Source organism: Trichosurus vulpecula, chromosome 2 (assembly GCF_011100635.1).
Source record: "Trichosurus vulpecula isolate mTriVul1 chromosome 2, mTriVul1.pri, whole genome shotgun sequence".
Lineage (NCBI taxonomy): Eukaryota > Metazoa > Chordata > Mammalia > Diprotodontia > Phalangeridae > Trichosurus > Trichosurus vulpecula.
The window spans coordinates 327,751,089-327,764,799 of record NC_050574.1 but is presented as its reverse complement, the minus strand read 5'-3'; the positions used below and the strand labels follow the sequence as shown (position 1 = coordinate 327,764,799).

Here is a 13,711-nt window from a genome sequence, read left to right as displayed (position 1 = left end):
ATTGATATTCAGTTCACTCCTCCTAAGTTCTGGACTTCCCATCCTTCTCCCTCCTTCTGCCTCCCTGGTCAGTCAATGCTGCCACCGAGCACATACTGAAGCAGTCCTGATGGAGGGCTACTAGGCTGCATGGAACAGGGACCAGTCCAGATGTTTTGGTAATGATTTGCTTTGCCCCCACAGAAAGGGGAAGCTGATGCCATGAGCACTGATGGAGGATACGTCTATATCGCTGGCAAATGTGGGCTGGTGCCTGTCCTGGTAGAGAATTATGGTGAGTAGAGGGAAGATTTCTCCTTGTGCTTGACTCTCTCTGGACTGTGGACAAAAGATTTTGCATGTAGCTCTCACTAGGGATTTTTTTTTTTAGGCAGAAGGGTGGGAAATATCAAAGGGCTAAAACAGTATGACTAATAATCATTTAAACATTTAAAGCTCTGAGATAATTGAGACAACTTGGGTTAGCTCCTACCTATATATACACCAAGGTCAAATACTATGTCTTCTTGTTATGCTTCTGGTGGAGAGAGACTCTAATAAGCCCTGAAATGGTGAAAAGGAAAGCGGAAAGAGAAAACATGGGCCTGAATCGTCCACACATTCTAAGGGTGGAACCAAAATGGGAATGCATTGTCACTTTTCGTGTTATGAACTGTGGAGAATGAAAAATTCTCCTTAATAGGATAACATTGTAATGGCATAAATATTTATGCTTAAGGAGACTTGATATTTAGTGAATGCAGATGGAAAATGACTCACTCCTCCATCTTCTTTATTATTTCAGCACCTAAGGATGCACCAGGCAGTCATGGACCTGATTGTGAGAATAAACCTGCTGAGGGTGAGTCTGAATTGGTGTCGCTTATACATGTCACTTAAAACTTGAATTGGTAATTCCAGAGGTGGAAGGAAAATTTCTGTTGTGATAAAAAGCAAAACTACAAAGGAGCCCCAGCAGATGAAATGGTAGAAAACCAAGGTCAGGTTTTTTTTTTAAATTAAGATTTTTTGAATTAACAAAAATTCACTTATTCTCCCACTAAAAAGAAAAGAAAAACTCTTAAGTTCAGTTGCAAAGAGTCATTGGGGGATTGCATTTGTTCCTACAGATTTCAAGATGTAGAACAGTCCCTGGTTGGGTTCATTCTTATTAGCCCTGTGGCAGACTGAGAAGGGGATCAGACTCATTTAGGTATTTTTTGCTTAGAAAATGGTAAAAACCAATCTGTACACTTTCAAGCAGCCAGGATTAAATGCCAAGTGACTCTCTCATCTCCCACCTCTAAGACAGATGATTCTCCTGGAGGTAGGGAGGAGACAAATTTCTGATCACACACACACACACACACACACACACACACACACACACACTCTCTCTCTCTCTTTCTCTCCCCTCCCATATATATGTATGCATGTATGTGCATATTATAGATATATGTGTATATATATATATGTATATGAGAGAATATAATATACGTTAGCTGAATGGAGATGCATGTTATATTGTATGTACATAGATTATTTTACACATACATGTAACTACATATATACATATAAACGTGTGTGTATGTATGTGTATTGGGTTAGCTAGGTAGCACAGTAGATGAAGCACTAGGCTTGGACTCAGGCAGACTCATCTTCATGAGTTCAAATCTGGCCTCAGACACTTACCACCTGTGTCACCCTGGGCAAGTCCCTTAACCCTTCTTGCCTCAGTTCCTCTTCTATAAAATGAACTGGAGAAGGAAATAACAAACCACTCCAGTATCTCTGACAAGAAAACCCCAAAATGGGGTCATGAAGAGTCACATACAACTGAAAAATGACTGGATACAAACAATTAAATGGAAAAGGTTTCCTTAAGAAATAATGGATTTTTTCATTGGAAGTTTTTTGAGTACATCCAGGATAACTATTTCCTGCGTATGTTATAGTGGAGATACCTTTCTAGCCATGATAAATGAAGTAGTTGGCTGCTGAGGTCCTTCCAGCTCTCCAGTTCCATAATTTTGGGGGCATTTATATGTCTGTTTCCCCCAAGACATGAAGTAGACCAAGTGGTCTAGTGGCACCAAGTGGCACCTTCTGGAATGTCTCATAATACTAATTTTTGCTTTTTTGCATCTTTTTTTTTCAAGGCTATTATGGTGTGGCTGTTGTTAAAACAGGTACTGATCTCACATGGGATTCACTAAAAGGCAAGAAATCCTGCCACACAGCGGTTGGCAGAACGGCTGGCTGGAACATCCCCATGGGCTTGATATACAACAAAACCCAGTCCTGTGAATTTGGTAAGCTGATTCTTTGAGGAAATTATTTGTCTGACTTTTTCTAGTGGTTAGAGACTTCAGGAAAATTAAATTGTGAAATCCTTCCTTTCCCTTGGGGGCAGGGAGTGTTAAACATTTCTATATGGTTAGAATCAGGTTAAAACAGATATTGAGGGCAGATGTGAAAGAGAACAGTGGTCACTAAAGGACCTGGGTGATGGTGGGAGTATATTTTTTTAATCACCATCTGGTGGGGTCACTTTCTCTCCATGCAATGGGCAGCACACCTACCTGAACATCTGAATTTGTTTCAGGTTCTGGGCTTATGATCAGATATCTTCACTTCACTGAGGCAGTTATATAGTTTAAAATAGAAGCTTTTAACATGGAAAGTAAAGAGAAGTGCTTTTGTATTGATTCAAGTAGAAACAGCTGTCTTTCTTGTATGCAGATAAATATTTCAGTGAATCCTGTGCTCCTGGTGCTGATCCTGCTTCCAGTCTCTGTGCCTTATGCATTGGCAAACCAGGCTCACCAGCTTCGGATAAATGTGCTTCTAGCACCAAAGAAACCTACTATGGTTATAATGGGGCTTTGAGGTAAGGGTATTAGATCTAGCCCTATTAAGAATACCACCATCAGCCTCAGCCTCTTCCCCCATTTTTTTCTTTTCTTTGTTTTTGAGGGGGGAGGAAGGCAGGGCAATTGGGGTTAAGTGACTTGGCCCAGGTCACACAGCTAGTAAGTGTGTCAAGTGTCTGAGGCCAGATTTGAACTCAGGTCCTCCTGACTCCAGGGCCGGTGCTCTACTTACTGCGCCACCTAGCTGCCCTCTTCCCCCTTTTTTCTTGTTACCTTTCCAATACATTAACTCATCCTTCTCCCTAGGAGCTTGGGGCTGTACTTAGAAGGTACCACCCTTACAAAACAGGCCCTCGAAGAGACAGAAAGACGCACACAATGGCATGGTCAGGGACCCAAGCATCCCTGACACCTGAGGAAAGCACTCTTTCTCCATAGACCCCCAAGATGCTTTGCTTTCCTACTGCTTTTCTTCCTATTTTCTTGAACCTAGTTCTTTTGTCACTGACTTCATTATTATGGCTTGTACACTCTTACCCTATAATGTAGAATTGAAAATGGTACTGGCACAGGATTAACGTTGAAATGTAACATCATAGATCACTTAGTCCAACCCCATCATCTTATAGATGGGGCAGTCAAAGCTCAGAAAGCTGTGACTTGCTCAGGATTGGGCAGCTTGTTGGGGGGCAGGGCCTCAGCTAGTAATGAAGTCTCCTAACTATCATCGAAGGCTTTAGAACAGGTCGATAGGATGTAGACCAGATAGGTGGCTCTGACCTTGGGTCATTTGTGGGTCCTGCCAGCACTGATAGATTTGTTGGGTTGTTGGTTTTTTTTCCTAACAGACTGATGTAACACCATGAGTTATGAGCAATGTGGTCTTTTGTTGCCTCTTGGTTGGAGTGAAGACAGTAAAGATTAGAAGCTGAATGGCTAAGGGGAAAGGGGGCATGTTACACTGGAAAGAATGGTGGTTCTGGAGTCAGAGAACCCAAGAGCACATCCCTCTTCTGATGCTTATTTACTTGTGTGATGTTGGGCACATTGGGCCTCAGTTTGCTCACCTGTAAAAAATAATTATGGGTCCAAAAGTGTTCTGGGGTCATTCTAGAGCTCATTCTAGGGCTATGGTCGCTTTGCCTCTTTTATTATCATAAAATAAATTACTGACAGACCCATGATTTCATGAGTTTGAAACTTCCAGGTAGGAAATTCCTTCTACCAAGCACAGACAGGTCTCTGATTTATAATTTATAGTCTTGATAGTTGCCTGGAGCACAGAGGTGAGGTGATTTGGCCAGGATCCCACAGTTAGTGAGCTAGAACATATCAGAGGAAGGACTTGACGTGGGGTCTTCATTCTGACTGGAAGGCTAGCTCTCTCCCCACTTTACCTGGATGCCTTTCAAAGGGATCATAGAATCATAGACTGAAGGTCAACCCCTTATTTCACAAATAAGGAAACTGAGGGACTGAGAGTCATGTGACTTGCCATACAGGCTATAAGTGACAAATCTAGGATTTGAATCGAGGTTTTCCAACTCCTAATCCATCATACTTTCTATGGCATCCTGCTTTGGGGGTTCATTGGAAAAAAAAGTTGTAATGTCAGAGAAGTCTATAGGATCTTTGGATCATAGCTATGGGAGGAGAAGAAACCTCAGAGGTCACATAGTCTACTCTCCTCATCTTATAGAAGACTGAGGCACAAGGAGGTTGTGACTTGCCAAAGGTTATACAGGTAGTTTCAGGGGAGAGATTCGATACTATAAACCTATCAGATTTTTTTGTTTGTTTCATGTAATGTATGGTCAGCTGACCTGTTGGATAAATTGTGATTGGTCAAAAATGGGTTATGGGACTGAAGCATTGGCTTCTTTTTGGTCTATAAAGAATCACTGACCAGTTTGACCACGCTCAATCACGTATGGTGCGCAATGACTTGATTGTTGATCAATCTTGACCAGGCTAAAAATAAAATATTTTGCAAATACTTTGTTTTATTATAGAATATTTTATTTATATAAAGAAACTTTCTTTTAAAAAAAGTATTTGTTTTTACATGCATTTATAATCTGTTCCTCTCACTGCCCCGCTCCTACTGAGCAAAATAAATAAATCAAAGCCACATGATAAACATTAATAGTTCAGCAAAATAATTCTTCTCTCTCTTTCTCTCTCTGTATTTTAAGTTTCTCACCTCTCTGGCAAGAAGTGAGTGGCATATTTCATCTACAATCTCCTTAGTTGAGGTTTATCACCACGTTGATCAGAGTTCTAAAGTCTTTTGAAGTTAAATTTCTTTATAATATTGACATTATATAGCTTGTCTTCCTAGTTCTGTTCACTTTGCCTTGCATAAGTTCAAAAATACCTTTCCAGTTGCCTCTGAAACTATTTTGTAATTTCTTATAGAACAGGAACATTCCATCACATTCATACACTATAATTTGTTTAGCCATTATCCAATAGGAGGGCAGCCCCTTTCTAATTTTTAGTCCCTAACAAAAGAGCCACTATGGTATTTTGTTACATATAGGTCTTCGGGAACTTTCATTTTATTCTTTATCTCCTTAAGGTACAAGCCTAAGAGTGGGAGGTTTAGGTCAAAGGACAAGAACATTTTAGAAATTTTCTTTGCAGAATTCTAAATTATTTCCTAGAATGGAATAAATCTACAACTCTATTGACAATGAACCAGCATGTCCATTTCCCCACAACTCTTCCAACATTGAATATTCAATATTCTCATTTTTGGTTATCTTTGCCAATATCCTGGACGAGAAGTGAAACCTCAGAGGTTTTTTGTTTTGTTTTGCTTTGATTTGTTTTCAGTTCTCTGCATGTTGATTTAGAGCAATCTGATGTAGTTATTAATGATTTGCAAATTCTTCTGAGGGCTATTTGTTCATATTCTTTGATCACTAATTCATTGGGGAATATAGCTTTCTGGTTTTATATATTTGTGTTAGTTCCCTCTATATCATGGATATCAGAACCATATCAGAGATATTAAATGCAAAGATTTTTTTTATCCAGTTGATCTCTTCCCTTATCCTAATTATACTGATTGTGTTCAGGAAAAAGATTTCCAAACTCATTTAACTGAGAATATCTGTTTTACTTTTTGTGATTGCCTCTATTCTTTGGTTTAGAATCCTCCCCTTGACCACAGCTGTGAATGGTATTAGAGTAGGTTGTCAATATTAATATTATACACCAAGGCCCATTATGGATGATTGGATAACACTAAGATGTCTGAAGAGACAAGAAAATAAAACTATTAATAAACAATACTTTGGTGATGAAACAAATCCACCAATCTAGTTCTGGTTTCAAATCCCAAGTAGAGAAGACACACAAATATGGGGATAGCTATCTCCAATTTGTGTTTGCTTTTAGTGATCCTGATGTTCTGTGAGTATTCTGTTACTACATTTTAAAATATAATTCCATAGTTATGACAATTTTATGAATGATTCATAAGTAAAATTTTTAAATTTTAAACAAGACTCTAAATCTGAAAGCCAAAATGTGATGAACAGAAACTTATTCACCCTCTCCCCACTTGTTTTCTCCCCCACCTCTTCCTCCCCCACCCCATACTAGCTTATATAAGATGAAAAAGTGGACATTGCTGTATTTCACAAAGAGAGCTATTGCATTCAAATCTTTCCCAATGTTTAAACACTTGTTGATGGCAAACAATTCCACCCTTATCATTAAATAGTCTATAATGCTGTTAGGTTTGGGGGGTTGGGGGGGAAGTGCTCTGATAATAGAAATTACAGAATTTTAATTTGCCTTCTGTTATTTGCTGTTATCAGTAGTAGGTATTAAAATTTTGTTTTAGAGATTCTATTATATAGACACCATTAAAATTTTGTAGGAAGTAAGGGCTTCTATCATTGCTAAAATAATATGAGGATAGCTATCTTACACCAACAAAATGAATGGAAATGTATTCTTTATGAGAACATGGGAAGAATTACATGAATATAGTGGTTTCAACATGGCATAGTAAGAAGAGCACTGGTTCTGGAATCAGAGGATTTGCACCTTTCCTGGGCCTCAGTTTCCTTATCTGGAAAATAGGGAGATTAGACTCAATGGCCTCTGAAGTCTCTTCTAGCTCTAAAGCCCCCAGTCTCATAAAAGAAAGGTATATGACTGTGAAAAAGATACTCCTCATGAAAGAGGATCTTGGTGCTGACCTGCTTTTCATCTGATTGTCTGTCTCTCATCTTTTGTAGATGCCTGGTTGAGAATAAAGGAGATGTTGCCTTTGTGAAACATACCACTGTCCTGGAGAATGTAGAAGGTATGCGATTACCTCTAGTTTTGACTGCTCGTATAATCATGCTTTCCGATGGGTCAGCACTTTGCTGAAAGTGAGTTAGATACGTGGGGGAAATCCATGACCTCCTCTGGGCTCCAGATACAACTCTGTTCCAGTGAACCATGAAGTCTGGAGCAAGGGTGGCAATGGACCTTTATACCAAACTTGGACAATTCAGTTCAACAAAGAATGATTGAGTATATAAGTTATTCAGAGCACTGTGCCAGGTGCTAAGGGAAGCAGTGGATTGTAATGAAAAGAACACTGGATTTTGAGTTAGTCGACCTGAGTTCAAATCTTGGTGTTACTTATGTAACACTTGGCAAATAATCTCTCCCCTCAAGGTCTTAGTTCCCTAAATTGTAAAATGAAAGGGCTGGATATTAGTTGCTTTCTTAGGTCCCTTTGAGTTCTAGTATTCAATTATGTATAAAGCATAGATGAGATTTGGGCCCAGATCTCTTGGAGTTTACAGTATGATAGTTTAATGTGAAGCATTTGACAATCATGGCACAGACTGTGATGCAATCGGTAGCATCACCTAGGAATTCAAACAGCTGACACTATCTCTACTACTTACCTTAAGAAGTAGTGTTAGTCAATAAACATCTATTAAATGCCTACTAGGTGCTAGGCACTGTGCTGAGTCATGGGCATACAAAAACAGACCCTGCTCTCAGGGATATCACAGTCTAATAGGAAAGTGTCTGACACTGAATTTGAACCCAGGTCTTCTTAACTCTAGGCCTAGCATTCTATCCACTGAACTTCCTAGCTGCTTCCTAGGCCAGCTCACTATCCCCTACTCTATAATGCCTCTCGAAAACTGTTAATTTCCAGTTAATGTATTTTTAGATTGATTTCACACATCTTAGATGCTCACAATTTTAGATTTACTGAACCCAGTCAAATATAGGAGAGGGCTTAAGGTTAATGTAGAGGATCCATAACTAACTGCCAAATGTCTAGTGTAGACGTTTGTTGTGGTTGTTGTTGAGCTGTTTCAGTCATGTCTGACTCTTCCTGACCCATTTAGAGTTTCTTGACAAAGGTACTGGAGTGGTTTGCCATTTCTTTCTCTAGTTCACTTCACAGATGAGGAAACTGAGGCAGACAAGGTTAAGTGACTTGCCCAGGGTCACACAGCTAGTAAGCATCTGAGGCCAGAATGGAACACAGGAAGAGGAGTCTTTTTGACTGCTGCCTGGCTCTCTGTCCATTGGGCCACCTACTTTCCCTTCAAACACAAAATTCAGAGTTCAGTTGGGATTCAGACACTTTCTCAGAGGATTTTGAGAACAGAGCTGACCCTTGAGTGATGGTTAAGAATTGAATGGGGAAGGAGGAAGGAAATGGGGCAAAGAAGAGTCGTCATGGAAGGTGGGGCGAGCATGGCCCTGGATTCACAAGTCCTGGGTTTACATCCCAACTCTCATGATTACCACTTTTTGGACTTTGTACTCTTTGTGTTCTGCTTCCCTGGGTCTCAGTTCCCTCATCTGTGAAGTGAGGAAGTTGAACTAGACAGCCTGATACCACTTCCAGCTCTAGGTCTCCCTAGGACTCATCCCCTCCATCAGAGTAGAATGAGGGGGGTATAAAAACACAAAATGTATGGAAGAGACAATGACAGGTTGATTTTGACTGGAGCCTGGACTCACACAAAGGGGTAGTAGAAGACAACAGCAGTCCTTGCCTGACATGAGGACTTGCTAGTCTTCTACACAGAGGTAGCCAACCATTTACTTGGTAGTCAAAACCATTTGAATGAATGAATTCTCTCAGGAAACAAAGGAACATAGAACTAGAGATAGAAGTGACCTCAGAGGTTATCTAGTCAAACTCTTTCCTTTTACTGATGAAAAACAAGCCCAGAGGAGTCCCACATCATGCTTAAGACCACAGAGGTTATTACAGATACCAGGCAGGATTTGAGTCCAAGTTCTCAGACTCCAAGTCGAGAGCACCCTTTTCACTATCCATCACTTCTCCTCTAGAAGTATGATAAGGGATAGATTAAAAAAATGAAAAAGCTGACAATGAAATCCGTATTCACACAAGTGTGCTAATGTACACAGACATATGGTATTCATTGAGAGTCTGTGAAGCAGCTTTCAAAAGTGACTCCTCAAAGAATTTCATCCCCAAGGGGATCCTGGCAAATGAAGTATAGAACTAGTGCTAAATGTCTGGGAAGCAGTCAGAAGGTTCAAGTTTTTTTTTTCCTGTCTTCATTAATACTAAGAGATATTTGGAAACAGATGACCAAATTACACTCTCCTTGGTCATGAAACCAGAAGTTTGGTCTGAGCCTCAAGAAAAAGTGTGATGAGTGGAGGTGGTCAGGAGAGGCTGAATGACTGGTCATGAAATGTGAAGTTGAACTCTCCTCCTGGGGGGCAGTAGATCTTCTTTTCCTACATCACCATGGCACAGATGTATAGATTTTTATAAAGCTGTAAATTAAATCCGTAGGTACTCATAATTATATGGGTGATAGTGCGTGGATTAACAGCTAGCCAAAGTCAAAATGGTTGCTGTCAATAGTCACTTTTATTCTCTTTTCAGGAAAGAATACAGAACCTTGGGCAGCAAACCTGAAAACCGAAGACTTTAGGCTCCTATGTTTAGATGGAAGCCAGAAGGAAGTGACCAGAGCCTCAGAATGCCACCTGGCTAAGGCACCAAACCATGCCGTAATCTCACGGAGAGATAAGGCAGACTTAGTTCGCCAGGTGCTATTGGATCAACAGGTCTGTATAATTCAGGGCCTGCCATCCCTTTTCCTTACTCAATTTGACTTGCCTAGGGTCTAGAACCCAGTCGCTTCTACTTAAAACTGAAAGCAGGTCGTTGGTTGTAGTCATATGTTAATGCTATTGCTCTGTCATGAGTCTCTGTGTAGAAAGAAAAGAAGAACATACAGGAACCCTCTGTGAGTGAGCTTTCTGACTCAAGAACAGAAGGGCATGAAGTTTTTCAACCTGTTTTTTTTCTTGAGCTCATTGGGAGATTTTGTGAAGATTACTTGTGTTTACCCTATTTCACTTAGTTCATTCCTTTATAGAGGTGAGAGTGATGGTATATTTAACTGGCTTGTTAGATGACCTGGGTATAGGTTGTGATAAATAGATTCAGTTTTGTCCTTGCTGATCTGCTTTTTAAAGTTAAAATGAAGATAGTCAGAAATAGCCCTGGTAGAACTTAGCACAGCACTGGGCACTGTGAAAAAGACATCATCTCTGAATCCAAGATATCGTAAGAATGACAACCTAAATGAGCATACCAGGGAAGGTCTTTACTTGTATATTGGTAGAACAGGTAGCTGCTGCCTAATTGGATGACTGAAGGAGGATCCTGAAAACCCTCTGCTCTTCCACTGCCTTAGATTCTACCAATCATTCCTTTAGATAAAGGTATATTATCTCTAGGAATGTCATTTTAAATTTCTGTTCAGTAGGGTAATGCATTAAGTGGAAATCCTTCAGCAGCTGAAGAGACAGTAACATAGTTATCAAAACATGACTCTATGGAGAACAGATAGAGAACAAGTAAGTTTTGATGGGTGGTAGAGGTGGTGTTGGTAATATTTGGAAGGGAGAATGTTGACAAGGTAAAAAGAAAGACACCAGAGGTCACTTTGGATTGCTTTGAAGCTTCCTCTAAAGCTGATCCTGAGCAGACCATTTTTTTTCTCATTTCTCCATGGATGCCTGCTGATAATGTATCCTTCTCTTTAACCCAGAGCAAATATGGAACTTATGGGAATGATCGAAAAACTTTTACTCTCCTTCCCAATACCAAAAACCTCCTATTCAAGGACAACACTGAGTGCTTGGCGAAACTCCCAGAACGCATCACCTATGAACAATTCTTAGGACAAGAGTATGTCACAGCTGTTGGCTCTCTCAAGAAATGCTCAATTTCCTGTAAGTAGAAGGAAATCTCGTTGGGAAACAGGGAGAAAACAACCAAATGGATTCCTTAGGAACACAGGAATCATAAAGTCTGACAAATATTGAGTAACTGTTATGGGTTCAGCACTGTCCAAGGTGCTGAGGAAGAGACAAAAAATAATCAAATAGTCCTCAACTTCTATCTCTAATAAACAGCCATGGAGGGGAGTGGCTGGTGACCGCAGAGATTTCCCTCCAGCTTGCTGTTGGCCCTTTTCTTCCCTTTTCAGCCTTAGGTTAGTCCTGGATGTAATCTGTGGCAACAGGGCTGGTGGTGAGGAGGAGGGTAGAAGAAAATAACTTCAGGCATGTCAACAACTATTTATTAAACGCTTATAATTATATGTCAGGCTCTTTACTATGAGCAATGGATACAAATAAAGTCAAAAACCAACCAAAAAAATCCATCCCCTTACTCATCACAACCCTTAGGCTCATCCAAGATCCTACTCCTTAACTCCTCTGACTACTCCTCCCCAGAAAAGTAGAAAAGGGAAAGTCTGAGAATGGTTTTACTTTAAAATTCAGATGACTCTCCTCAAAGAACTAGCATTTATACCTAAGTGTGAGACTATCTTTCCTTATAGAAAAAAAACAGTCTAGATTATGCAGTGGACAGATTGCCGGGCAACTCAGGAAGACCTGAGTTCAAATCTGGCCTCAAACACTTACTAGCTGTATGACCCTGGGCAATTCATTTAACCTCTTAATCGTAATAGCATCTGTCTCCTGTGAGGATCAAATGAGGTAGTATTTGTAAAGGGCCTGGTACATAGTAAGCACTTAATAAATGCTTGTTCCCTTCCCTCTGTAGAGAAAAAGAAAAGGAAGAAGGGTGGAGGGGCCAAGAGGGAAGCTTCCTCTTCTTTTCTGCTCTGCTCCTCACCACTTTTGTCAATGGGAAAAAAATAATCCTTAGAAATTTCAAGAGAGCTATGTGCTGCAATATAGTTGACCAGGGAAAGAAAGGTAGTTTGATTCAGAAGAGAAAGGAAAGTGGCCTGGCTCGTTTTTGGGGCACCCAAGAGAAAAAGGGATGTTTGCCAAGAAAGACCAATGGATGTGGGAAGAAGTGTCCCTGCAAGTTTCCACTTGCAAGAAGCTCTGGAACCCCATAGCCTTTGCACCCCAACTCTTCTCAGATGCTCTACAACCTCTGCTCAGGCTGAAATCACTGGCCCTGGCTCACAGGAGGCAGCTCCAGTGGCTTGGAGCTTAAAGAGAGCTCTGCACAAAGCAAAAGCTGGACTAGATGACCTTTCTGGGTCTCACCCAGCCATAAAAATGTGTGTGTGTGTGTGTGTGTGTGTGTGTGTTCATGAGCATGTAGGTGCGAATGAGAGAGAGAGAGAGAGAGAGAGAGGGAGAGAGGGAGGGAGAGAGAGAGAGAGAGAGAGAGAGAGAGAGAGAGAGCATGTGAGTGACAGCAGAATAAATAAGAACCAGACACAGGAAGATATCATAATAGGAAGTTACTAAACAGCCCTTTGGAAGGCTCTGCTTTCATGGTATGTGAGGTTGGATAAGGGCATTTGTGGCACTTAAGTGGAAAGGTAGGAGTGCGTGGCCATGGCAGGTACCTTATCCCATTAAGAGATGGGTGAGGGAGAATTGTTTCTAGGCTCTTTCTTCCTTGACTATAATTTCCTCTGTTCTGCTATTTTCCATGTTGCAGGAGGGTGGGGGCAGAAACCTTTTTGGCAAATAGCTGGCAGAGTCCGAATAACTGTCTGTCCCTTCTTTCCCTGCAGCTCTCCTGCCTGTGTGTGAATTTCACAAATTCTAGAAAGCCAGGAAGGTGAAACATCCTCCCACGAGGGGCTAGCTGCCAGGTGGCTGTACCGCTCTTTGCTGCTCTTTCCTGATCACCTAGTGAGTGTGGTGGGGACCTCCTTCTCACTTCCTTTTAACAGATGATGCTAGAGGGGAATAACGTCTTCAACCTTCACACTTCCCTGCTGTCATCTGAACAATAAATAAAGTGGAAGAATGTCACTGATTCTGTATCTTCATTTTAACCTTCCTTCACACCTCATGGTTTTTCCTATGTCTAGCCTGCTCTTCCATATGTCAATCCCATTTTTGTTTTAGACTACACAAAGTGATTTCATTGGTACAAGGAACTCTCACTGAGGAAACTAACTCTACCAGTAGAGATCAGCTCCTGCTTGGTCAGCTACAGTCTTTTTTTTTTTTTAAATATTGATTTATTTTTAGTTTTCAACATTCACTTTTCAGTCTTAAGTGGCCCAGAGACACTGAGAGCTTGGCTTGCTCCTCAGCAAGGAGCAGAAGTAAAACTAGCTCTTTCAGGCTGAGGCCAGCTTTTATTCATTATACATTGCTGTTCTCAGCAACACCAGATCTGGAATGAAATATTTTTTACAGCTAGATCCCTCCTTAAGTTTCCACAGATATGGGCGTATTCTAGTCAATGTTTAACTCCCTGAAAACAAAGAACATACTTTTAAATTTCATCTGTATCATTAACATTCTTACCATCACCTCCTTAAGTTTAGAAGTCAACAAAATAATAAATCAAGTCCTGATCTCTAGCACTT

General features: G+C 40.6%; 1 protein-coding gene across 1 annotated transcript in view; it reads left to right on the top strand.

Moving 5' to 3' along the window:
* Positions 1–13,149, top strand: part of LOC118836121 (lactotransferrin-like) — a 36,356-nt gene extending 23,207 nt beyond the window's left edge. Inside the window, exons 10-17 of the mRNA XM_036743473.1 lie at positions 184–274; positions 785–841; positions 2,139–2,291; positions 2,722–2,869; positions 7,109–7,176; positions 9,763–9,947; positions 10,940–11,123; positions 12,902–13,149. Coding sequence (XP_036599368.1) covers positions 184–274; positions 785–841; positions 2,139–2,291; positions 2,722–2,869; positions 7,109–7,176; positions 9,763–9,947; positions 10,940–11,123; positions 12,902–12,936 — 921 coding nt within the window. The 3' untranslated portion in view covers positions 12,937–13,149. The remainder of the gene's footprint in view (positions 1–183; positions 275–784; positions 842–2,138; positions 2,292–2,721; positions 2,870–7,108; positions 7,177–9,762; positions 9,948–10,939; positions 11,124–12,901) is intronic.
* Positions 13,150–13,711: the final 562 nt, after the last annotated feature.